Source organism: Acomys minous, assembly GCF_964271855.1.
Source record: "Acomys minous genome assembly, chromosome: 15".
Lineage (NCBI taxonomy): Eukaryota > Metazoa > Chordata > Mammalia > Rodentia > Muridae > Acomys > Acomys minous.
The window spans coordinates 85,053,221-85,080,689 of NC_140497.1; the positions used below are offsets into that span (position 1 = coordinate 85,053,221).

The 27,469-nt window shown below is 44.4% G+C and overlaps 1 protein-coding gene across 20 annotated transcripts in view; it reads left to right on the forward strand.

Moving 5' to 3' along the window:
* The window catches only part of GRIP1 (glutamate receptor interacting protein 1), a 625,712-nt gene that overhangs the window by 560,472 nt on the left and 37,771 nt on the right, over nt 1-27,469 (forward strand). For 12 of the 20 annotated variants that reach the window (XM_084760597.1, XM_084760582.1, XM_084760588.1 and 9 more), the window contains 7 exons: nt 5,901-6,045; nt 8,806-8,945; nt 9,116-9,310; nt 16,777-16,933; nt 17,495-17,606; nt 17,722-17,766; nt 22,009-22,242. In XM_084760597.1, the coding sequence (XP_084616723.1) occupies nt 5,901-6,045; nt 8,806-8,945; nt 9,116-9,310; nt 16,777-16,933; nt 17,495-17,606; nt 17,722-17,766; nt 22,009-22,242 (1,028 nt within the window). The remainder of the gene's footprint in view (nt 1-5,900; nt 6,046-8,805; nt 8,946-9,115; nt 9,311-16,776; nt 16,934-17,494; nt 17,607-17,721; nt 17,767-22,008; nt 22,243-27,469) is intronic. The other 8 variants (XM_084760581.1, XM_084760589.1, XM_084760591.1 and 5 more) reach the window with 1 other exon arrangement.

Below are 27,469 nucleotides of genomic sequence, written 5' to 3' on the forward strand. Positions count from 1 at the left end.
CCATGACAAATGGTCTTTGTTTATTGTGTAATACAATGTTACACAACTATAGCTTTTACTTAAGGCTAAATCATTCTCCGAAGGTCTGAGCTTTCTTGTTTGTTTGTTTTTGTTTTTATTTTATGGGTATCAGGCCAAGCTAAGCTGTTTGAAGTAGCTTTCCCCCCCCCCCCAAAGCCTAGACTGGAGGAGAGATACTTCCCTACGTACTCCCTGTGAATCTTGACTGTGCTTTGAGCACTAGAAGGATCTGTCCGTCTCATGCCTGTTGTCTTGAAGTTAATGGCGCCCAAACTGCAGCACACGTGAGAATCACGCCGCAGACTGTATACAGGGCCCCCAGGCCTCTCCTCTGCAGTCTATGCTTGCAGCAGTCTGCGAAGCCATAGAGAAGTCACACTCCTAATCAGTTCCGAGGTGATAGCAAAGTTGCAGGTCCTGAAATGACATCTTGAGACTTAGAAACGATCAGTTTCGTAAAGAAGTTTAATTCCATTCATGAATCTTCGCCATCTCCTCCTGTGAACACTGTTAGTACATTGCTTTGACGCAACCAGGTAAAATGACCTTAGGGCAGTGAGGTGGCTGCAGGGGTGTGTGGCGGGGGTGGCCTAGGCGCTTAATTTCTCAGGCTAGTCCACCTCCAAGAAATGCAACCATACTCCCAAACTAATTCCATCATTTTTAAATTGAAGTGAACTTTGATTGACCTGCCCATGTATGTTTTCCAAAAACCATCTCCCAAATCCAAGCCTCCTATTTGGCCATGGCAGCAGCTGCCGTTATGGATTCAAGCCAGAAAGTGTTCATTTGGTTAAACAGGCAGCACTCAAGAAGGCTGAAAATAACATTACAGATAAGTAATGCAGCAATTGTGCATCTGTTCTGTGGTCCCATTAATTTCCTTAACTAGAGCTAAGCAGAACATACAAAGTAGGCTGGCCCTTTTCCTGCCTTTCACTAATAGTTGTAAACCTGCTGTTGTAATATAAAGGCTGCTTATAATATCATTAACAGCTGTTTAGACCCGCTTTGAAACTTGCTGGTGACGTGACATTCTGCCGTCACAGAAACTTTCTCCGGTGGTTTAAGATTCTAATTGCTCCTTCCTGAGCTTTTGAAAGTTAGAGCAGCCTCAAGGACAGAGCAGCTTGGAGAGCTTCCACCCCACAAAATGGTCTGAATATAGCTTTCCAAAAAGCAGTTACCACCATCCTCCTGGACGACATGGCCTTTCAGATGCCAGCTGGGCTAAAACCCAAGAGGGCAGATGGATTCCAAAGTTCAGGCTGAAGCTGACCCCGCCACCCTAGGAACCCTGTAGGGAGGAAGTTCAGGGATGGCTGGTCCTCCTGGTGGCCACCAAGGTCTTAGCCTCACCGCTCTGAATGAGCTATGGTGGCTCTGTTGTCACCAGTCTTGAGGAAGGAACATTGACTCGGCCTAATGTGGGCTGACACATGAGCTGTTTTGGAGAGCTCTCTCTGGGGATCTGGCTGCATGCTACGAATCATCTGTGCTGTTGGGTTTTTTCAAGCATTTTTGATGAATTCTCCCTGATTGTTGACAGAGTTCTGGAGGATGTGAGTATATGATGACAAAATCATGTTTTTATGTGGTTTTATTCTAATGAGAGAAATCATTAAAAACACAGTAACAGGGGCTAGAGAGACGGTTCCATGTTTAAAAGGACTTGCTCCTCTTCCAGAGGACCCAGATTTAATTCTCAGTCCACATGGAGACTCACAACCATCTGTAACCCCAGTTCCAGGAATTATATCATACAACCCTCTTCTGGCTTCCTTGGGCACCAGGCACATATGTCACACATAGATATACATGCTAGCAAAACACCCATAAACATATATATCAGAATTGAAAGTGTATGCCAGAACATGAGTCTTGTTATTTTTTTTAAATGGTCCTTGGGCTGAAAGACTCTTGGGTACTGTGAACCAATGGCATGTGGCCTTCAAAGAGCAACTCTACCTTGCTGATTCTTATTCCTTGGCTTTAATCATGCTCATTCAGGAAACCTTAAACTAGTTTTTCTTGGTTAAAGAGAGAGCTGAAGCGAAAAGTTGGAGAGTTGAGAAACACTGACTCGGTAGACAGAAGCTCTAAAATGTCCTAAGAATCCACACCAAACCCAAGGGAGAGACCAGAAACTTGCTTGGAAAATAAGGCACGTGGGTCAAGTTTTGATGTAGAAGGAGAGATCCCCCAGGACAGCAAGTAGGAGATTGGTACACAGAGTATAACGGTTGTGATGCCTGGAGAGCATCAGAGGGCAGGGCAAGGAGTTGTGGACAGTCCAGAGGCTGTGTTGAGATGGAAGAGGATGGTGTGGCCCTCTGGAACTCAGTTCTTACAAAGTCCTTGGTTGTAATTTATTAAAGATTTGGAGGACCAATAAAAAGCCGCCAAATAAGATGTAATCTCTTCAGGCTTGTGTTTTGAAAATGTTCAAGAGAGAAAAGACCAAGCCTCGTGAGTTGGCAGCACTAGTGAAAGTGGATGTGAGAAGAGGGCAAAGGCCAGGTCCCGAGCAGGGAAATTATTTAGAAGGAAACTTTGCTGTAACAAAACTAGGCAGAGCCAAGCTGAGGTTGCCTCAAGGACAAGTGACAGAGGGATGCCTGGGCACCTTGCCTCATGGCCATATGAGCCCCAACCTTTAGGCAGGACCACGTAAGGTCAGCTGCTACCACCAATGGAAAGAAGGAAGTGGAGTAATTAAGTGGCTTTTTATTTGAGGCATCCATGTAAAGATTTCTAGGAGTGTCAGGTTTTTTTTTTTTAACCTTGTTAGTATAATTGTGCACAAAGACTTTTTTTTTAAATTATGAAATTTCAAGTCCATACAGAAAACAGAGTAACAATGCAATGAGCCATCATGTGTCAGTCAACGGCAGCAATGTGAGCTAAGCCCCTGTCCAGTTTCTGCTCCCTCTGGATTATTTGGAAGTAGTGTCAGGCACCCCATCCTATAGGCGCTAACAATATCCTGAAAGAAAGGTCCCTGGAAGTGTAACCCAGTTAAATAGCCGTGGTCATAGTATCATCACATACCTCAGCAGTGTCCACGATTCCCAGAAATGTCATATTCACACACATACACGCACATGCACACACACACGCACACACACACATACATACATACACACACATTTGCACACATACATGCATGTACACACACATACACATATGTACATGCACACATACACACACATATGGAGAAAGAGTGAGAACAAGAAAGTGAACAAAGAGCAAGAGAGAGAGAGATAATTGAGATGTTTTTTTTTTTAAGCAATTGGTTTAAATCAGGATCCTCAAAGATCTACTTTTTGCCTCGCCCCTACCGTTCTGTCATTTTCTTGTTTTGCATCTATGTCACATACTGAGTGCCCCAGCAGTTGTCTTCTTTACAGCCTGTTTGGATGGTAATATAAACTGTTCCTGTGTAAACTGGCCTGAAACATGGCTGTCCAACACTCATCTACTCCATCCCTGTGTTGTCATTCTGTGATGCAAGGATGAACCAACTGGACAAGCCCCACCCCACCTGTTGCAGCATGTGGGTCTGCACCCACATTCACCTTCCCCTTGGCCAATGTTTTTTTTTCTCATCTAGACTTATTTCACCTAAAACTTTCCACAAATCCCTGGGTCTCCAGCAGTTTTCAACGGTATTTCCCCAACTCTCATAGAAAGCAGATGCCTAGATACAGATCCCTGGCGCATGTTCTTGCCTGTGGATTATATGGGACACACTGAAGGGCCAAGCTTTTCCCAACAGCATGCCCTCCTATCAGAGTGGCCAGCAGAAACCCCAGACATAAATAATAATAGCTATTATTGAATTAATTCAGGGTCACTGACCAAATGAATCATCCCAAATTCTATCCAGAATATAATTATTGATGCAGCCTGCAGCATAAATGTAATCTACTCAGTATATCCCCAATTTGTTTAAATCAAAGACATCTCTGGCAGGTAACACAATATTATTACTGTTAGAAAATGTGAGATTCTGGGATTTACTTCACTAAGGCATCTCCTGATGCCTCTCCCTTGTTCATGATGACCAGCCTGTTCGCCACAGTATAAGCAGCAGCCTAGAAGAAACTTGGGGACCATCTTGTTGTGAGGTAGTTTTTCCTCCCTGCCCCAAGCTCCTGGAATAATGACTCAGACTCAAAATACATTTACAACTACCTAGGCCACACACCTAGGTTCTTCTCTGACCAGCTCATAACTTAAAACAATCCATTTATTCTAATCTACATTCTGCCACATGGCTGATTACCTCTGTTCAGGTATCATGTCTCTGTCCTCCTCACATCTTCCCAGATGAATCTTTCACACCTACCACTATCCCAGAATCCTCTCTGCCTGCCAGATGTCCTACCTTTTATTCTGTGGGGTTTTGCTTTTTTTTTTTTTAATTGACAGATGATGGATGCATACAATACATAAGATATTCCTTCTACGCCATCTACCAGAGCGCTTTGATTTGATGTGGAAGATCCTGAGCTGCTGGTTCAACTTGAGTCAGATATCTGTTCTTTCACTGCCTAGACATTGAATCTAGCATTGTATGGTGGGAGCTCTTTGATTCCCAGCGTGCAAAAGCTTGTGAGCTGCAGAGCCCAGGGGAAGTGGTGGTGGCTACATTCCAGAACTCCCAGGCCAAGAATAAAGGAAATGCTGACAGGAAAGGGCACGTTCCTGCCCGCACTACTCTACTGACCTTGCCTTTTATGCTCATCCGAATCCTTCACTGCCCACACAGATAATTGAATTGTTAACTCAAGCTTTTCTTCTCCTCCTTATTTTAGCATTTCATATCGTAAACGAACAGCTGCTTACTGCAAAAATGTGGCTCTGTTAATACCTTACTCTATATGGTCTGACTGTAAAAATGGACTATTTTGTTCAAGTAGTTGCTGTACCGTTTCATTATATCCTGAGGTATGGAAATGAAACAGCTCCTTAACCATTCACAGCTCTCAGGCCAAGTGATAAAAACAAATGTCAGGAAATTTACTCATAAGCAAATCAAATCCTTTGGATCCTGAAACGTCATAATGCAGCCCTGAGGAGTCATGACACCCACCATGTTGAAAATGGCGCAGGACATCTTTCTGACAAATGTTTGGGGAAGAACAGAAATGTCTTCCTTCTTACTGATATTAAATTGAACACATGAGCACATGGCAGCCTGGTGGAGTTTCCTGAAACATATGAACAGTTTACATTAGCTTTTTCTCTTTATGGTAGAGAGTTATTCAAACTTCTGCTCCAATGCCCGTGGGTTGGTCAATGTGACTAAGACACTGTGGATGGAGTGATTTGAAAGGTTTTCCAAAATCCCTGTTATTGTCATCAAGACAATTTCTCCGAGTCCCACTTAAACAGGTGTTATCTTTTGGTCCAACCTTGTGCAAAACCAGCTTTCCTATACTGACAACTAGTGTGTTTGCAAAACCTGGAAATAGACATTTTTCTGAGTTGTTGAGTGGCACTCTCATTCCGTATTATCTACTCAGCTCTATGGGAGATGGGTTATTCAATGGGCATTAATCACATTCTTAATATAAGACTGCCCAAGCACTGTGTGAGACAAGGGTGTAACGTGAGGATCCTGTGGCCACAGTTAGGTGGGCCACCCACTGCTTAAACAAAACTGTCCCCCATCCTTGGTACTAATGACAACTTCATCCCTGAATTAGAATATGAAATCCTATTAAGGAAAGGCTACTTCCCAAAATAATTATTTTTCTAAGCCATCACGTTCAAGCAGTGAGGTTTTGACTTTCCCGTTTTATGGGGAACATGTGCGTTATTTTTCTTCTTTTCCAACAAAACCCATGATGATTCCTTGGAATTTATTGCAGATGAGCAAGAAAGTTCGGGAGCGATTATTTACACAGTGGAGCTGAAGCGCTATGGGGGACCTCTTGGCATCACAATTTCAGGAACTGAAGAGCCCTTTGACCCTATTATCATCTCAAGCCTCACTAAAGGGGGATTAGCTGAAAGGTAAAACTGGAAGGAACTGCTGTGCCTGAGAAGGGATTGCTCCCTCACAGCTGCATGAAAACACACCTGCTTCACATAGCTGTTTATCTGTTGACTTTTAAATCTGCACGGAGGATTGGTTTTTTTTTTTTTTTTAGGGCTTGGGAACCTCTCAGACAGAGGTCTGATTTGACATTGAGGACATCTTACAGGCAGTAAAAGATGCCATGGGCTTAACACGGGTATTACTCTCAGAAAAAGAAGGAGAAAACATGTCAAAAAAAAAAACACAGTCGACTACAGGTAGATTTACACTGTGTCCATGTTGAGGAGAGGAGACTAACATTGAGGGAGGTTAAAAGGCTTGTCCAAATCAATCTGCAAACATTTGCTGAGCTTTCTATTGCCTGACAGGTATCACAGTAAGCTTCTATTTATTTGGGAGAGGATAATAAAAGCTTGGTCCTCAAAGACCACAGCTAACAGAGTGTAGTGACCCTCTCAACGGCATCTGGTTGTACGGTGTCCATTTGTTCTTTGGCAGGGATGCATGTCCCACCTGCTCTCCGCCCTCCCGCCTAACTGCACTGTTTTCTGGGCATACACAGCAGACTCTCTAACTAGATCTATTTTCCAGTGACTCAGCTCACTGGAAATGCTCAGGCACATCATTCAAGCTGACACTCGACGACAGCAAGTTTGCAAGATAGAGTTGCAGCACTGCAGAATTTCAGAACGACAAGGCACCTTAGAGATCAGCTCGCTTGACAGCTCTGTCTGTCAGGCAAGGGGGCTGAGGTAGCGCAGCCAGGGCTTCCCTACTAGGATTTAACATTCTGCTTTTAGCTGAGACACCTGGGAGTGGGTACTCTTCCGGCATCCCCCCTGACCTCGTTATCCCGAGAACTTACAACTGGCATCACTCTTGGACTTATACTCTATGGGAGAAGAGATTCCTTTCAGAGAAAAATTCTGTGGTTATAAATGCAGTGGTTAAGCAGCCCCTCTGTACCACTGTGCACTGAGCTACTTCTGCCACCCAGTTACGTCTACCCAACACAACTGCCATGACCCTAGAATAAGCTGTGGTCAATGTACTCGGCCTCCAGCAACCCTGTAAACAGGGTTCATTCCTTCATCATCTGAACTGAAAGTGAGCCAGTTCAGCCACGGCCTGATATCTGTGCTTCAGGCTCAGCACCTTTGTCTAGGGGTAAGGATCTCAGTCCTTGCACTGTCAATCACCTATAGTATTCTCCTGCCCGTTTCAATGCTTCCCGCCAATGACAGAGATCGTGACCATCAGAACTATACATCCCAGCGTTCTTGTTTGGATTGGATGAGGATGTTAAGGCACAGGTTAAAGATATGGGTCATCAGTGTATTGATCAGTGAATGAATGCCTTTTCTGGAGGCTGGGGACATGGATCCATTGGTAAAAAGGACCTGAGCTTGCATCCCAGGCACCACATAAAAGGGAGCAGAAGGACCCTGAGAGCTCAGTGGTCAACCAGTTTAGCCAGATTCAGTGAGGAACCATGTCTTTAAAAAATATCATCGGTAGGTAGGTAGGTAGGTAGGTAGGTAGGTGGGTGAGTGGATGGGTGGATGAATGGATGGATGGATAGATAGATAGATAGGTGGATAGATGATAAATAGATGATTGATAGATGATAGATGATAAATAGATGATTGATAGATAGATGCATGATAGATTAGAAAGATAGATAAAAAGAGAAAGATGATAAACAGACAAGGTGGAGGATTATTGATAGAGACCCAGTGTTGACTTCTGATATCCACATGCCCCCACACACATGTATACACATACACACAAGCATATACATACACCACACACACACACACACAAATTAATTGATCGAGTGACATGTTTTCTTTATCCACATTTCAACCCAAGCTCTTATGCATGTTTTTTCATTTCATCCTCAAGGCTTCCCTGTGAGATTATCAGCCCCACTGTAGTTGTGAGGAAGGTTGAAATAAGGTAGCCATGTCACATAACTGGCCTGGTGGGTGACAGAGACAGCCTTAAACTCAGCACTGAGTAGCCCTTCTGTCCAGCCTTTTTCAACCCTTAGAATCAGACCAGGCTGTGCCTGCACCTTTCCAGTCTATATCCCAACCACTTGAACCTGTCCTACACTGAGCTGAGGACCATCTTATATTACACATTTTAAATGTGTAGGAATCAAGATTGTTACTTACTGCACATCGCTACATTTGATGTTCATTGGAGTTCATTTGCTGGGGACCTGTAAGGAGTTTACTCAACTCTCTTGGAGCTTAAAAATCACCCAAGTCAGCTGGGCATGCTTTTAATGCCAGCATCCAGGGAGGCAGAGGCAGGCGGATCTCTCTGAATTCCATGCCAGCCTGCTCTACAAAATGAGTCCAGGACAGCCAAGGCTACACAGAGAAACTTTGTGTTGAAAAACAAACGAACAAACAAAAATTTTTTTTACCAAGGGCCATTCTCCAAACTAATTAAAACATTTTTTCTAACTTTATTGGAAACTAAAAACAGATACAAGATACAACATTTCCCAAGAGAAAGCTAGAAGTGAATTTTAGAGACCTTGCCAATTCTTTAGTATAATTCATATGCAGCCAATACTGGGGAATTTACCCCCCAAAACCATGCGAGATTGTGTCTGTCTTATGTGTCTACCCCCTGCCCCCACCGTACCCCTGTCTGGTGCATCTGCCTCCCCTACCCCTGTCTGGTGCATCTGCCTCCCCTACCCTTGTCTGGTATTCCAGGACTGGAGCGATCCACATCGGAGATCGAATCCTAGCTATCAACAGCAGCAGCTTGAAGGGGAAGCCTCTGAGTGAAGCCATCCACTTGCTACAGATGGCAGGAGAGACTGTCACCCTGAAAATCAAGAAACAGACAGATGGTGAGTGGGGCAAGAGTCCCAGTTAAGGATTCCCAGCGTGTCGCCTTCCCTAAAAGAATGTGCCAGCGTCTGTGTGTGTTTCTAGGGAAACGGCTCTCGAGTTAAGAGTATTCGAGGATCTTTTCGTGTGACTTTACACTGATGCGTACCCTCTCTCCCTGTCTGTAAAGCCCAACCCGCATCAAGTCCCAAGAAGTTCCCCATCCCCAGCCACTCCAGTGACCTAGGAGATGGTGAGGAAGAATCCTCTCCGATACAGAAGCCTGGCAAACTCTCCGACGTGTACCCCTCCACCGTGCCCAGCGTGGATAGTGCCGTGGACTCCTGGGATGGGTCTGGACTAGATGCCAGCTATGGGAGTCAAGGTATGAAAGATTCTGTTCTGTGTGCAGAATGCCTCTTCATAACCCAAACCTGTTTCAATGTCCACCTTGAACAACTTGAGCACTTCCACATGCCGGCCTCAAATTCTATCCTAGTAAGTCATGGGCGTTTGTCATTCACTGATAGGCTCCTGAAGGCCAAGTGTTCAATGCAGAAAGCTTAGGTGGGTGGGAAACGGACTACACAGTAGAGCAGTTTGGTGGAGACAGGTCCCGTTGCCTTGTATTTTTTAGTAAGCATTCCACAAATATAGGCAAGGGATTGTCCAAGGCTGTTAGCAAGAGAGTCACCAATCGCTAGTGAACCCATTGATTCTTGGCCATGCCTGGCTTGAATAAGAACTGAAGTTTTCCTTAGTGTTCATCGTTAGGGAGTCGTAGTTGTGATGTGTAAGGGTGTGCCATTAGGTGTGTCTTTACAGACTTGGTGCTGACATCCAGAACACTAACAGCCTGGAGAGCGGGTTTGGGTGTGAAGGTCGCTTGGTGTCCTAGTTAACCACCCTTCAAGAAAGTGTGTGTCCAGCTGCTTCTTGGCCTGCTTTTCCTATATCTTCTTGCTCGGCCTGCTTTTGCTGTGTCACCCTCTGTCAAGTCCTAGACAGGTGGAAAAAAAAACCTGAAAAGACTTAATAGTGTATCAGTTTTTTTCAGGCTATTAAGTAATCATGATATTGGAATCAGATGGAGAAAACACGCCAAACATCTCAAGTAAAGTAAACGGTTGATTGCATTGTTGTTGTATGAGTGTGTCTGTGTGTTGAGTATGTGCACATAAGTGCAGGAGACCAGAGGGGTCGGGGCTCCCTGGAGCTGAAGTAACAGGCAGTCGTGAGCCACCTGTCGGGAGTCCTGAGAACCGAACTCGGATCCTCTACCGAGCCAGCTCTCTAGCCCCCAAATAAAATTCAACCCTTCATTTATCTGGCCATTTTTCCAAGTCCAGATACCATGTGACAAGTTAGCCACACCCCCAATGTAACATTTTCATTGCCCAAAATTATTAGGACATAAGGCAGTGCCATATAAAGGACCCCAATCAAGTTTTATCATGGTAATGAGGTTTATTTATTAGTGAGTATGTTGATTTATTCTTTGCTAATGTGGAAACATTTTATACCCTTTTTTGGTGACAAAACAGTTGATATTAATGAGTTCTTTCCCATAAGGTGATACAGGAAAACTCAGCTATTCTGGCCATTTACACCCTAAGACCAGGACCGTGACTGCCATATGAAAAACGTGGTCTGTCTTTCCTTAGTAAAAGATGAAAACACACTCACAAAGCATTTCCAAAATTTAAATAACAGCCAGTAATATTAAATTTAACATTGACACAGTCTTTATAAGGCTGAAAAAGCTACAAGATAGGTAGAGATCATGAAAATAGGGCAGAGTTAAGATAATTTTAAAATGTAGAATGCCTTATATCGGGGGACAGCTTGAGAGTTTACTAAACATGTTCCTTTAACAACTCACATGCGATTCCCATAAGGAAACTGCAAGTTGAAGGTCAGTCTGTCAGTGTGAGGGGTGGATCCAGATGCCAGCTAGTCAACATCGGGCGCGGTCCTTGGGGCTGTGTCCAGCATGGCTAAATGTGGGCTTGTTGTGTGTCCTTGAGCACCAAGCTGACAGGCCCTCTCTGCCCTCCCTCCCTCTCCAGAAACTCTGACAGCTCCAAAGTCCTGACTGCGTGGAGCTGAAATCTGTCCTGCCCTTGGTTTCTGTCTGTTATTCCTAGCTACACCCTCAAGGTGATTCGGAACCTGCCCCAGCCCCTTCTACTTGATTGACAGCTCTTTCCAATGCTGGGAGATGCTATCACTTCTCTTTTAAGTCTTTCCTCCTCCAAGCAAACTAGCCTGATTCCTTCAGCTGCTCCCCCACCTAACCTATTTTCGAGCCTCTTGATTGGCCTGTGGCTCTCTCTTCTCAGTGTGTCCACATTTAACTCTATGATCACCTGAGGATAGCACTCAGAAAACAGTCCTTAGCCGACTGGTGGCTCAGGGCACAGCAAGCCCGCCCTGTCCTCATGAAGCCAGCAGAGCCTGCCTGGGCCACCCACCACAACAAAGGAGTTTGGACCACACAGTATATTCATCATTCATTTTGAGCTTGCTGTTCATCAAGACCTCTGAGTCTTAGTTTCTTCTTCTTCCCTACCGCAATTGGTATATTTAGCTTGTGACTGTTTGTAATCAACCTTTTATAAGCAAGTCATAAAAGTACTTATTTTTCCTCTTCTTATCATGTTCTAGCGTGTGGCTAGTCTTTCCAATCTGTCCCTCTAGCCTCTCATCAGAGTCGGTTCTATCCCAGAAAGACCTCACAGAGTCCCTGTCTCCTTTAAAAGCCTGTGGCTGCCCCCAGTGTTGCTGAATCCCCAAGATGCAAGAGAATTGATGGCTTTGGTAACCACGTTTGTTTTCCTTCTCCACCATGTCACCAGCAGTCCCACTTAATCATCCCACAGATAATTAAGGTCCAGCACAATTCACAACAGGATGAGATCTTTGTTCTCATAGATGGGGCCGACAGCTCATGACTACCAACAGCGAGAAAATTTGCTTACTGAAAATGAGATGGAATGAGCAAAAGTGACGGGAGATGAGGGGGATGGATGAGGAGGGTACCACAGCGGACCTCCTTCATTTTACTGAGCGGTTCAGAATACATACTTCCCCTAGTCATCTCTGGGGTGACTTTCTTTTCTCTCCCATTTTCTGATGCCCCAAGCCGCTCTCCTTTATCCAGATCTGGATCTTTGGGCCCTTGGGTCTTAATTACTCCTCTTTCTAACTGAGAAAATCCTAACAGTTATACTTGGATATAGCAAAAGTCACATATATATAGTGAGAGAGAGAGAGAGAGAGAGAGAGAGAGAGAGACAGAGAGAGACAGAGAGAGAGACAGAGACAGAGAGAGAGACAGAGAGACAGACAGCAAATTGTCACCTCAGGGAAATTGAGGCTCTCAGGGTCTGTGTACTAATCCTTGACTCTCAACTCTGGTTGTTTGGAGTCACTTTCACCATTTGTACTTTCTCTAGAAAAATAAGTTTTCTTTCAGGTTTAAATGCATTTGCATATAATTAAGCAAACTCTTGACTTAAGTCTTTAATTTTCTCGATTTCTAAACACATCCCTAATATACATTTTATTATATTTGTGTTTTTATTTTTCCATGATTAGATTATTAGTGGTTTGATTTCTTTCCCTCTCCCCCCTCCCCAGAAATTGTCAGCTGTGCTTACTTATTACTTCCGCTCTGGGACTTTGACATGGAATTTTGCCATTGGCCTAACTCTTTTATTCAGTCTCTTGGATTTTGTTCCTTTTCTGGATTGAATTGGGTGCACACTCACCTTTGACCATGTCCCCTGGAGGGGGAGAGCTGGTGGCACTCAGAGGAAGGACAGCAGGTTACCAAGAAGAGACTTGATACCCTATGAACATATACAGGGGGAGGAAATCCCCCTCAGGAACAGTCATAGGGGAGGGGAATAAGGGGAAAATGGGAGGGAGGGAAGAATGGGAGGATACAAGGGATGGGATAACCATTGAGATGTAACAAGAATAAATTAATAAAGTAAAAAAAAAATAAAAATAAAAGAAATTAACTGTGTAAATATTGAAAAAAAAGAATTGGGTGCACAATTAGTATAGTTCCATATTTCCTTGTAGTGTTCTTAAGGGTGGCAGAGGTCAGTAGCAGACGCCGATGTGCAGTCAGAGCCCAACTTTCTGAAGCCGTAGCTAAAGAATGCCGACCACTGCGCTGAGCACGGGAACTCATCATCTCCTGGGGCGGCACTTCTGACTTTCTTCCCTTCATCCTCAGGTCTCTCTACAAGCTCACGTAGCATCACCCTCAACTCCCTCAGTTTCCACGGAGTTCTGGAATGTCTTCTTTGACTTCTACTTTTATAGACGATGGATGACTGCTGTGATTTCTTACAATTTTTTGCTGTTCTATTCAGTCACCTTCAACATTTCCTGCATGGCAGGCTTTTCCTGTTACACTTCATTTCCTTCCTTCCCTCCCTTCCTTCTTCTGTCCTCCACTTCCTTCCTGCACACAACAATTCTTTTGATGTAAAGTTTGCTTGTCCCCATCCTTTAAAATTGTCACTTTTCATCCTACTAAGCGAATCCACCCTGAGCTGGCAATTTGCTAGAGCTCTGAGCACACTGCGAGCTCCTGTTGTATTCTAGGCTGGCAGCCCTTAGCTGCTTCTCACTGGTAAACCAGACAGTGGCTTCCCCAGATACCAGGAGCAGAAGTTGCAGAGCCCACCAGGCAGAATTGCCTGCTCATCCGTATATACTCTCTCTCAGTCCACATGATTTTATCCTAGTGACTGACAGGGTCCAGGGGGTCTGCTGCCACCAGCCCACTCACTGCATCCTCATATTCTAAGAAACTGTTGGTGCTTTACCCCTGTCATGGTCTCTGCTTTGGCTGAGTGGGTCTCTGCAAGTCTGTGACTCTCACTGAATTTGCCAATTTTCCTCATGTATTTTGGCTTGAGATTATGGGCCTGTTATACTTGTATTGAAAGTGGGGTTGGATTTTGCTATCTGTTCTCGCCTTCAGAGGTGATGTCTGAAAGTGGGAACAACTCCCCTCCCTCTGCCATGGCTAACGCAGTGCTCATCCAGACACATAAAACACTCAGTAACGAGAGAAATTACAAATAACTGCACACGGATATGATTTGAGTTCCTTGTTCTTCTCAATCCCGGGTCTTTGAAAACAAATCTGGCTGAGATTATCAGTCTTAACTTTCTTATACTAAACTTGGTTCCCCAAAATATGAGTAACAACAAGACTTACAGCCCCCAAATTATAGATTCAGGGGGTAAATTCCCAAAATGCATTTTCAAGCTTTATATGTAGGAGCCAATATTACTTAGCTCCTCTTCCCACATGCATTCTGGGTGGAAATTAAGGCTATGAATCGGAAAGACATACAGAAAAGGAAGTGTGACCTTGTTGGCGTGTCAGGACTTTGCAAACATCTCAGACTGACTAACTCTAAAAATAAAAAACACCATGCCAAGGCGGTGCAGACCCATTTGTGAAGCTTTATCTCCCATTCTGCAAATAAATAAAATGAAACTGTGCTCGTCAGGAAAAAACCAGGACTGAACTTTAAACCCCCATTACGACACAAAGTATAAGCTTTGATATTAAAACCAAGATGCAGAAGAAATAAAGGAGAGGAACAAAGGGTCCTAGCTCTGAATCAAAGCAGCGATTGCTCACGACATATTTTTTACAATGTCTTTTTATCAAATCTTCACTTAAAATGCAATTGACGGAAACTGGGGAGATGCTCCGTTGGTAAAGTACCTTCCACATAAGCCTGTGGAGCTGAGTTGGGCTCCCTACCTACAATAAAACAAACAAACAAACAAAAACAGTTGGGGGCATCCCAGCCCTGGAAAGGACAAGACAGAAGGATCTGTGGTTCTAAATATTTCTGCTGTAGTTTACTTAGCACTTTATCCTTGGGGTCATTTCTTGGTCCCAACAGTTACCAGTGGTCCAGCTGTTTGGCTTGCATCTGGAACAAGAGCTGTGAGGATTCTTCTGAGAAATCTCCTGGCCACGGGGAATGGTCAAGGCATCTCACAGACTACACCTAGCTCTCACTGTACAGCCCAGCAACAGTGGGAAAGACAGAGCAGAGCGTGAGCAGAGGCAGGAATCAATCGGTCCAGATTGTCTTAACCTGGCAAGTCAGGTGACACCATCCTCCTGCAGGGGGGAACACGTGTAGGTAGTAAGAGAGGCCGGAGAATCTCCATGGGAGAGGAAAGGACAAATTGGTGGATTTGGAGGTAGAGAACGGGCCTTATTATGACTGCATCCTCATCCTTACTGCTTCAGGATGGTCATCATTGTCTTCCTGGCACTTAGACCCAATAAACATTGGCAATGCTATCTTCAAACTGTCATTCAGCTGCCCTTTGACAACCCTTTATGACCCGGGTTCTAGCTCCATGCAGTGAAAACAGGGGTCCAGGGCTGTTTGTTACATTGAATTCCTTAAGTACAGTAAGACCCACATCTGGAGTTGAGCCACATGTGTGTGCTTACACGGCCTGGGGAAATGGATTAAGAGTTGTGTGATACACCCGTAGGCAATGGGCAGCTCAGGCTTCATGTGGGTCCCCTAGGAAGGGGAGGGGGACCGTCTCTGACAAGGACTCTCTGACATGCTTCTTTCGATTGCTTCCCCCTGGTGGGGCTGCCTTGCCAGGCCACTGTGGTAGAGGATGTGCTCAGTCTTGGTGTGATTTGTTGTGCTGGGATGGGTAGGTGGTACCCCTTTTTTAAGGGATAGTGGAGGAAGGGATAGGGAGAAGAAGGAAGGAGAACGGGACCAGAAGGAGAGGATGGAGGGGGCTACATTGGGATATAAAATAATTAATTAATTAAAGGAAATGCATGATAATTATGATGCAAGGTGTAGAGTCAGAGCTATGTATGTGCCCTTGGTTTCTCAGTTGGACTTCAGAAAGTATACTGAAAAACTGGATACTGCACCACATACTTGAGGTTGCCTTTCTGAGTCCTTTCCTCAAAATACTTGCAAAGAATGGTAATTTCTACCTTGTTATAAACTTCCTTTAAGTCTGTTACTGTCGAAGTCTTGCTGCTGTAGCCTTAGCTCACCTCCAAGGGTGATGTGGATTACATAACCTAATTGTGCTTTAATCCTCTACGGTCTCTCCCTTCCAGCTTAGCAGACTTAACCCATCAGAAAAGTTAGTCTTGATTTTGCAACACAGATAAACACAGCAATGCTCAAGCCCACTTCACGCTGACATCTTCCTTACTTCTGGCTTTCAGAGAGAGAGACAATATGGAGGGAGGGATAAACGCCTTGCCCCAAGTCTGCCTGGTTCAGCTAGGACCCAGCCTCCTTTTCTCCTCCTTACAGAAGCTAGGCTTTCCAAACCCATCCTTGAATTTGATGGCTGGGGGTTCTTATACTCCAGGCCAAACGCCCTTGAGGGTTTAAACTGGACAAGAGATGAGTCCCGCCATTGAAACATGGCGGAACATTTGTGAAAGGAGGAGGTGAGAACTTGAGAAACGGTAGGTCCAGAGCCCTGGCCTGTGTCAGCCAAAGCAGTTTGGGGGTACCAAAGGACCTGAAAACTGGTTCTCCTGAAACTGTGAAGTGAAGCCCTAGGAAAGCTTGGGCACTAGAAACCACTACTCAAAGCCTTTAGCATCATCTTTTAATTGCAAGTACTTATGGTACCAAGGCTGGTTGTGAAGTTGTGATACAGGGTAAGTAACCACTGTGTGTTTGCTCTTGGTCCTGATGCTACTTCATTGTCTGGCCCTCTGCTGGCCAATGATGTCACATCTCAATAGATGAGCTGTTCCTCGGGCCCGTCTCTAACACCTTGCTTATGTTTCAGGCACGACTTTTCAGACTTCAGGATACAATTTCAACACCTATGACTGGAGGAGTCCAAAACAAAGAGGCAGCCTGTCCCCGGTCCCCAAGCCTCGAAGCCAGACTTATCCAGATGTGGGGCTGAGTAACGAAGACTGGGATCGGTCCACAGCCAGTGGGTAAGGTTGCACACCCCCTCCCAACTGCTGCCCTGTCTAAGGTGACTTCAGATCTCAACGGGAGGAATCGAACTTCTCTATGCCCAGTGGCAGCTCTTGTTAAGCTCTTGTTCATGACTTTGTGAAGCCATGACCTTGTCCATCCACATCAGCCATGGTAGTTTCTAAAATGTGTGCTGCCCAGTGATAGCCGGGTAGCACTAGGCAGCAGTGTAGTTTCCCAGAGTAGCACTGGGGGGAAGCGAGCTTCTAGAAGCCATGTGTCCTCTCTGGGGCAAGCTGCTCCTTTCCCTTCTCCTAAAGGCTGTTTCACACTAAGTCACATGAGAGATTCATCAAGGGTTCCTTTGCATTGAGGAAGAGTCTCCATGTGGATCCAAGCTGACCTGAAACAATCCTCTATGCCTCAGACTCGATAAGTGTTGGGATTGCAAGTGTATGACACCAGCCCTGGGCAGAGAACCATAGTGTGTGTTGGTGGGGGGCGGGGGTAGTGGTGGGGGAGGGTCGGGTTCCTGTCTGTCTTCCTTCCTTAACCCAGAATGTGTTTCTTGCTGGCAGCTTCGCAGGGGCTTCTGACAATGCAGAGGCTGAACAGGAGGAAAACTTCTGGTCTCAAGCACTGGAAGACCTGGAGACCTGCGGCCAGTCGGGGATCCTGAGAGAGCTTGAGGTAGCCTCGGTCCCACTGCTTGTCTTGATTGTTTCTACATTCGTTTGTTTTGGTCCTTTTTTACGTTTTCACTGATCACAGCAGTTCATTTAAAAGCTTTAACCCCTTTCCACAGGAGAAAGCCGACAGGCGTGTATCATTGAGAAACATGACTCTCTTGGTAGCTACCCTTTCTGTTTCTACTTTTGCTTGTGAAGCCGCCTTCCCCCCCCCCCAACCCCCCTTGCCTTCCAGACAGCAGTTTGATTTTGTACAATGCAGTTCTTACTGACTTGTGGCTTCCGCCATTGCTCCCCTGCTAACCCTGAGTGCACCTGTTTCCCACCAAATGGCTAAGGAGCCAGCTCAGTTCCCCCAACAGCGGTGCACTTCATTCTCTTGGTTGCTTTAGAAAGGTTCTTTTGGCATGTTTTCATTTGTAACCGGTATAGAAATTAATTTGACCGTTAAAAGAGGAACATAAGAGGAAATAATTGTATTTTGTCTTGCCTTTAAGCTGATAATCATGTGGCAGTTTTTTTTTTTTTAAAGGCCGGTCTATTTGATAAGCAGGCAAAATATTAGTCTCTGCTTTGCTGGTCACTGAAAAAATCTTAATCCTATATTAACTTCACCTGAATCTGAGGCGGCGCTACGAGCCGGATTGTTAACAGCTGAGCTCTGGGCAGTTTCTTAAAGCCGTGAATCTGCCGACGGTATTCAGACTCAGTCTGGGAAGGCCTGGAACGTTTCCTTTTATGTTCTTTTAAAGTTTCAAAGCTGTAAAAAGCAAAGTGGTGAAAGTGTCATTTTCGTTCTGATGTCATACGAGGCCCCCCCTCCCCCAAGTCACCCTAAGGAATGCGAATGGCACAACCAGGTGGAATTCCTGCGATTCTAAAATGATTACTTATCTTTATTATTATTATTATTTATTTATTTATTTTTTGCTTCTCAGTTGCATGTGTGGATATTTTATGTGATTCTAATGTCTGTGAATCTGCAAAGAGAATTCTAAAGGAAAACAGCAGTGTGAATTTATAGGCACCTAGTATGACCTGGCATGGATTTCAGCTTCAGAGCACAGTTAAAGGACCTGGGCATGGATAGACTTATACAATTTAAATTAAGACGTGAGCCGTTGATGTATACAGTTTTCTTTAAAAAGAGCACAGTTCTTAAGTGCCAGCTGGTTTATTTAAACTTTTACCACCCCTTGTACGTAGAATGACAAGTACCGCAGGCTGAGGGAGTGCAGTTCACAATTCCTGAGCCGTGTCCTCACGTAACGCATCTTGGCTCCCACGCCTTTCCAATGCTGATCTGGTTCTCTGATCTATAGCTTCCTTTACATTGGGTACGTTGGAGGTGCTATAGAAAGTACCCGGGGTGATCCTGGGCCGTTGTCTGGGAGTTGAGTTATCACAGGAAAACAACAGCCCCGGAGGTATGGCACAGCAGCCTTACCAGGTGCCTCCGCCATGGCTTCATGAGATGTGCCCCCAGAACACATCTGGGACTGAGCCCAAGGGAAATCAAATTTTCAGCTAGGAGGAATGTCACTAGGTTCGTATTTACACTATTGTCACAAATTTCTACTTACTTAAATGAATTCTGTTTTCATGACTGGGGAAGCAGTTATATTTTTATTGAAGCTAGAATCCTGTGGATGAAATTTACCTTCAACACCAGAAGTTAAAGCAAACTACGGAGTTTATAAATATGGATTAGCTAAACTGATTGTGATTAAAATGAGAATTTACTAATCATTTTCACTATTGCTAGCAGTAATTTAGGGCCAACTTTAGCTGAAAAAAAAAATGTATGGCCTTCCCTGAAGCTGAAAACTCAAAGACTTGAAGCAATTGCTATTGCTTATCTAAAAAAAAAGGAATTTCTGGGCGATGGTGACACCTGGCTTTAATCCCAGCACTTGGGAGGCAGAGGCAGATGGATCTCTGTGAATTTGAGGCTAGCCTGGTCTACAGAGATTCCAGGAGGATAGCCAGGGCTACACAAAGAAACCCTGTCTTGGAAAAAATGCTTTTAAAGAAACCATCGGAATTATACTTAATCTAATACTTTATATAATGATTAATAGAGAACCTGGTGTTTTTAAAATGCAATAAAAATCAAGTACCGAGTTTTCTGTTTCTTAACACTACTTCAACTTTTTTAATAGTCGAGAGTTTAACCAAATGTCTGAACCTAAATTATATTTGTACTTAAGCTTTCATAACCCTTGTTAGACACTATTAATTCCCTTGAATTTCAGTGTAAATGAGCAATCCAGCCATCGTTTGAAAATGTGAATGAGGCACTCTTCTTCCCTCTCTTTTCCTCCACCCAACCCTAGTAAAACCACTTGCACTGTCTCCCATGTCAGCTAATTAAAGCTCAGACCCAGTGATTATTTTATTTTCTGCATGCTCCCTATGGATCTCTCTCTCACACACACACACACAAAATAAGTAGGAAAAAATAGATATTAAATACAGCAGATGAGTATTCTAAGTAGGTAAGAATAACAGATGGACGGTTCCCACTGCACAGAAAAATAAATCAATACCGTCAGTGGCCACAGATTAAACAAACACAGTAGTATGTAAGTGCCATCAAATGAAAGATGTCCCATGGCGCCAACACAGCTGGCCATCAGAGAGGTATCAATAAGCCTCAGTAAACGTATCTATCAGAAATATGCCATACTATAGATGCCTACATTTTATTAAATATTAGAGGCTTTTTCCCTATAAGGGGGAAGTTTTATGTGGCCAGAGAAGCTACAGTTGGCCAAGGGGCAAGACTGCAACCAGACTTCTAGGGTTCCCATATCAGACTCTTGGCAAGTTACAGAGCCCACCCATGTGTTTTTCTTCCTCTGATCACGAGGGAATAAGACCTGAAATGCCCACCCATGAGATTATTAAGTATTAAATGATAATACTTCATATGCTGTCTTCAGTAATCAACAAGGATTTACCTGCCCTTAGAATTTCCATTCTCAAAAGCATCCATGACAGAAGTGGTCTGGTCAGGATGTGTTTGTTGGTTTTGTTTCTTTTTCATACAGTTGTTAGAGCCATGTGCATCAGTACTTGGCGTTTACGCAACTCCCTTCTTAGTGGCACACATATAACTGACAGCTATGAACTCTTAGAGGCAACAAATAAAAATGCCGCTCCCTTTGCAGTGTTCCCTCTAGTGAATAGTTGCAGGTAGTGCCCTTGGTGTGGTTGCTACTAGTGTGGCCTTTGACAAGTAAAATTCTTTGTGTCCTGGCTGCTATAAAGTGAGATGAGGTGCCTACCTTATAGACTTATGGGCTTAAGTTAGTGAATATATTTAAAAAGCTCAACAAATCAGGCTCTGTTGCCTATAGCTTTTGTCTTCATGTAAACAAACCACACTTTGTTTATTCACATGGGTGTGGACATAATTTCTGTATCTATACTTTCAGGCACATTTGCCAGTGTGAGTAGCATCACATAATGAATGCAGTGTTACCACAGTCATGCTGTTTTTAGAATCTTGGCACCGTTTCACACGAGAAGTGTCCGTTCGCATCAGGATACCACTTTCAAATCCTTTGCTGCTCCAGTTATGAGATACGGTCATCTGGGGTGTGACCTTGCCACTGCTTATGTACTAGTCATGGAATATATTTAGACCGAACAAACTTCCCTTTCACTGATAAAAACCCAATTCACGTCTCATAGCTTTTGCCCAAACAGTTGAATCCAACATTAAAATAGGGTAATTTTTTAAACCTTTCTGATAGTATTAAACAAAAACCATTTCTGAGAAATGCTGTCTGTTCCATGAGATGTAGAAGCCAAAATGCCAATGAATGTTAAAAAGATGTGTGTACAGCTCCTGGGGCAGGTCACTGACAGTGCTGGGCAAGAAGTGTTAGGAGATCCCTCTGCCTGGGCATCAGTTATCCCATCCCAGCCTACGATTTGCTTCTGTTGGAGCCAGAGGCAGCATTACAGATAGCAGCACCTTGCCTCCACCTCAAATCTCTCTGATCACATCCATAAGACACACTGAAGGTGGCTTCATGGATCCCAGCTCTTAGAGCCAACTCAGTGGAAAGTCAGGGCTTAAAATACAGTTTGCAGTCAACTAATGTTGGAGCTTTTCCATTGGCCTCAACATTGCTAGGGGTGGTATTCGATTAAATAAACTCATGGGCCTAAAGCACTTCCATTGGATTTGAGATGTGCATTATAAACGTAATTGAAGAGCACGTTTCAGACTTTCATAGTTCAGTTGGTGCATCCATTCTCCAGCCTTTGGTTATGCCCTGAAGACACCATATTTTGACTGGGCAGAAAGGAGAATCATGCTTAATGTTGAGCAAGCAACCCTTTTCCTTGTCCATGGCTTAATTGTTTCTGCAAAATTGTCAATGCCACAGGCAACAATCATGTCGGGGAGCACTATGAGTTTGAATCATGAGGCTCCAATGGCTCGCAGCCAGCTCGGGAGACAGGCCAGCTTCCAGGAACGGAGCAGTTCCCGACCACACTATAGCCAAACAACTCGCAGCAACACCCTGCCCTCAGATGTGGGCAGGAAGTCCGTAACCCTGAGGAAAATGAAGCAAGAAATGAAGGAAATCATGTCCCCGACGCCCGTGGAGCTTCACAAGGTCAGTAGACCTCTTCCCTCCCTGTTGCCAGATGGAGCAGCCATTCCCCCATGGGGCGGCGCTGCGTTGATGCCGACTCAGCCAAAGAGAGAAGGCACCACTGAGGCGCAAAGCTTCAGAGACTTACTTTATAAATCATGCCCTGTGGGAGGATTATCCCGTAAATCAGGGACGATTGATTTTTCAGGCAGCATGTTTATCAAAAACCGGCCAAAAATCTTACAAAAGTGTGAGATTCCAATGTTGCGTGGAGCTTTGATAAATGAGTCTGTTGTCATTGAAGGGGGAAGGATTTTCTAAGCACCCTTTGTCCATCACTTCACTGCCAAGAGGCTTAAAGCTCATTGTAAGCAGGCTTCCTCCTCAATTACACACCCACACTAGACATGAAACTCTCAGCGGAACATTAGATGTCCTGACTATGCTCCACACTGGACTACAGTCTTGTTCACTTCCCAGAGAAAACTCACAGTCACCCTTAGCCTCACTTCAGAGCCACCCACAGAGTGTAAGTGAGGCATGTGTGTGAGCGACAACACTGGTGGGTCCCAGGCCACCCTGAGCAGGGAGGTTTACTCAGCCAGAACGTCTAGTTTATTCTTTTTTTTAATATATGAGGATGTATCAAAATTAACAGCCCTACTCCGGTTTTCATGAGAACCAAGGCCCACCCCGCCCCACCGTTAATAATCTACTAACAGAACTCGTTTTACCCAAATGAGCACGTTAAGCATCAGATTGAAAGGAATTAACAGGTCACTCGTCCCTTTTCCTATGAAGACTTCAGTTGCCCTAACTACTCTGTAAAACATAGCTCTTTGCTTTGTAGCTGGCAGGGTGTGGTGGGGATGAGGTGGGCACAGTTAATATGGTGAACTGTGCTCTGATCCTGGTTCCTTATCTTACCCCACATTCATCCACTCATTGACGCATAGACTGTTAGACTGTGTACACACTCCCTCGCAGGATGTACTGCCCATCTGTGGGGAGCACAGAGTTCATTGGTTAGACAGTGGGGTCAGTACAGTGACAGCAGCAAGCCTGGGCAGCCCTGGGGTGCAGAAGGTAGCATTTCCCCCACTGAGAAGGAAATACCAAAGGCTTCCTAGACATAGCTATTGACTGTGCCAAGGAGGCAGAGGGTGGAGGGGCATTCCAAGCACAGAAGGTAGCGTGTACAAAGGAATATCAAATGCCATGGTACATGTCAGGAGCGAAAACATTCTTGTATGACCAGGGTTCTTTACATTAGGGGAATTTCAGAAAAGCAAAGATGCTTCTGGTATTTTGTACTTAGGATCTATATAGAGCCCCGTTACATGGTTTAGCTTGTTGGTCCGGCTGTCCTTGATGCGTCTGCTTGGTAACTCACATGTCCTAACTCATGGGTTGACATATACCACCATACCATAGGAAATCCCATGACTGTTAAACTGCAAAGTCAGCATGTTTTGTATTGTAAAGTAATGTAAAATTCTGTCATACCAAGTAGAGACCCACCTTCCCCATCCCCTTGTGGGATGTGTGAACACACCTCCCCCCTCTTCTCTCAGCATATTTGTTTACCTGTCCTTCTTTAACCTCAGAGAAAAATGATACCAACATACACTGAGCACCTACGGAATTCTATTTACTGCATATCTTTAGCCCTCACCATAGACATTTTTACTTGGCATTTATCATTTATATGATAAGAAAAGTTGCAGTATGAAATTATCTTTTGTTTTCCCCTCTAATCTATCTACTCAAAGAAAGTTACATATGGCCCAGGAATATAAAAGTCCTGGGTCCCTATCCTTCCTTAAAAACATTCACCAAAAGTGATGACAGTAACCTGGGTGTGCATATTGTTGTAACTAATAGTTTTATAGCCCCAGGTTAGTGGGGTGCTGCTGAAATTCAGATCTTATTAAGGAGGAAAACTCTTATCACTCTGTTAAATCTTACAAGTGGCCATGAATAGATCAACTGTCACCTTTGTGCACCATCTTGTGACTTGGAGTGTTCATGCGATCATGGGCTCAAATGGCCAACATGGCTTGATAAAGGTCATGTTGCTTCCCCCACCCCCCGCCTTCATTTCAGTTATTTCCCCTAAGTATGGTTATTAATACATATCTCCTATAGCTAAATTGGTCCCCCAAAAATTAGGCTCTCAAAAACCAATTGGTTCTCTAAGATTAAAGCATCTAGTTAAGATGGCGCCCATGGGCTCATGCTGTGGAGTTCTTGGGGAGGCTTCTGAGAACATCTCAGGTGCCGTCGGGTAAACGTGGTTACCCTGACAGGCCATCTAATGTGTTTGCTGCTCAGCACACTTCAGTGGTTGAGAAGGAAACGGCCACTAACGGAGGCTGACCTCACTCTTGACTGTGCCTCTGTCTTGTGTGTGTGTGCCTTTGATCACCTGGCATCCTGGGAAAGCATACAAACTCATTGATTTAGTTCATTTTCGTTGCTGTGATGTCTGATGGGAACAGCATGTGGAAAGGAAGATTCAGCATTGCTCATGGTTTCAGAGGGGGCAGCCCATCCCAGCAGCTGTGGCGTATCTGAGAAGCTCTCTTTATATAATGGACCAGAATGCAGGAAGCAACCAGTGATAATAGGCTCTTGAAGACCCAACCCCGCCAACCTGCTTTCTCCAGCTAGGCGCCACCACCTCAAGTTTCCACAGCCTCCCAAAATACTGCCAACATCGGGGACCAATCATTCACACAGCAATGTCATGGGGAGCATTCTATATTCAAACCATAACAGTGATACAATAGAATCTTCCCTCTGGCCCTGCCTGCTTTTCATTAAGCTGTTGTCAAAAATTAGTGGTAGTGTGAGAGGGGGCTACAGAATTAGAAAAGCCCCTCCCTTCTTAGGTTGAAGGTATCCAAGCAAGGATGCCAGCCAGAGTCATAACAAAGGCTAGTTTCCAGACCCAGAGGTCAGAGTGATCATGGTGACACAACTGGCTCTAGACGTGAGTGGCGTTACTTTTCTGTTTCAGGCTTTCTGGAGGTCATATGTCACTTGGCTAAAAGTTGGACCCACTCAGGTCCAGGCTATTATTGTCACTAGAAGTTGGGTCAAGATAGCATGAATACATAGATACATAACCAGGCCATTATAAAAAACAGAAGGAAAGCAAATAACGCAAGCCTTCCCCCTCCTGGGAGGGTGGGCCATTAGCATCACCCTCATGCAGAAGAAAGTCAGCTTGTCTGTCAGCGTTGTGATTATAATGGTCAATCCTGATAAAGCTGAGAGACGCCTAGGATCCCAGGAAACACACCTCTTGGTGTTTCGAGGCATTTCCAAAAACAATTTGGTAATGAGGGCTCTGACTTAATTGATGATATATTCCAATCATAGATTCAAAATCTGAATACGTTACTCGGGGATGGTAAGACCACGAGAGGAGAAGCCTAGTTAGAACAGATGTCTTTGAAAGACATCTTGTCCTGATGTTTTCTCTTTTCTTTTGAGACAGATTTTCCACATAGACCAGGATGGCCTCAGACTCATTACGTACCCTTAAATTCCTGATCCTCCTGCCTCTACCCTATGAGTGCTGGTACTACAGGTGTCTGTCACCATCCCTGTTTTCTGTGGTGCTAGGGACTGACTGAGGACTTCATGCATGCTAGGCAAGCACACTACCAAATTGAGCTCCACTCCCAGCCTTGTGTCCATGTTGTATGCTCCAAATCTGGTCACTGACAAGCCTCACTGCAGACATAGAATTTATGCAGTCCCAAAGACACAGTAAATTGAATTGCATCCTCCCATAATTTGTCCACAGTGACACAAAACCTAAGCAGAAATCCTGCCTCAATTTGTGTGCCTTCTTCTTCTTCTTCTTCTTCTTCTTCTTCTTCTTCTTCTTCTTCTCCTCTCTCTCTTCTCTTCTCTCTCTCTCTCGTTTCCTCTTTACTTTTTACCTATGCCTTCCTACATTGTACCCCCAATCTCCCTCAACCATGTCCTTCAGGCCTTTGGGAAAATCTGACCTCTGAATGGCTGTCACCATCCTGTATGCCTGGGCTGCTGTCAGCATCTTCTCTGGCTTTTCTTCACATTGGCCACATCCATTGCTAAAGACGGACTCTTCAGTTGCCGTTCCTGACACTTAGGGAACAAAGACGGCAGTCTCTCACTTGCTTTCCTGGCTGCGTTGTAGTGGGAGGAAATCAGAGTTGGCGTGATTTGGTACTCAGTGTGGGGGTGGGGAAAACAGTGGTACTTATTATGTACCATTATACCTCAACCATAGACTCTTCCTCCAGTTCTCTCAACTCAGTGCACACAGCCCTCCTGTATGTGAGTGACTCCAATCTTTGCAGCATGGTAGACGCTGACTTTTTGTTGTTGTTTTTCTTCTTTAAGTACCAATTGCATTAAATTAATTCCAATGGTTATGAATAGATCTTAGACAACAGCTTGAAGAGTGAAACTTTGGATAATTGTTTGAATTACAGATGGGAGATAACTGTCATTGTAGGGTGCTTGTTAAAATATAGTCTTCCTGTGTTTTCAGGGACTGTGGGACAGGGACACCTATATTTTAACAACACTGTCATTGAATTTTCTTGAGGACTAAAGACCAAGAATCACCCACAAAAATTTTGCTAGCTCTAGACAGGTGATTATTCTGTTTTAATGTAATCACAGACACATGGTGGTAAGCAGAAGAAAAGGAAGTGACACTTCAGGCCCTGGAGTTTCTCAGGTATATCTTTAAAATGAGTTCTGTTTTCTACAGCAGCTTATCAGTCCCTCTTTCTCTCTGCAGATCAGGGACGTGCGATCTTGGCTGCTTTTCATTGATAACCTTCCTCCTTTGTAATCTTAAACATCCATTGGCGGCCACTTGATCTATCTCTTCGATGAATCACAGCTTCACTCCCTTTCACACCTTCAGGCACAAAGATGCTCTTGTGTAAGGATGACAAACTTCCCGCATCCAGCCCAGTTGAACTTTAAACATAATTCCTGTGGACACTCGCTTGCTCCCTGCCATGCCCGATTGTCAATAGAAGTAAAGCTCCTAACTGCATGGAGCTATTTGTATTTGCCTTTACAGAAGGTTTCTTAAAATAATGTTCCAGGGTCTTTTATTTAAGGCTGCTGATGGCTCGGTCCTAGAACATTTGAGCCCCTCCTAGGAATCTCCTTACCCTCAGCTTTTCCTTCAGCTAAACTCAGCATGAATTTGCAGTCTGCGAGTTTTCTT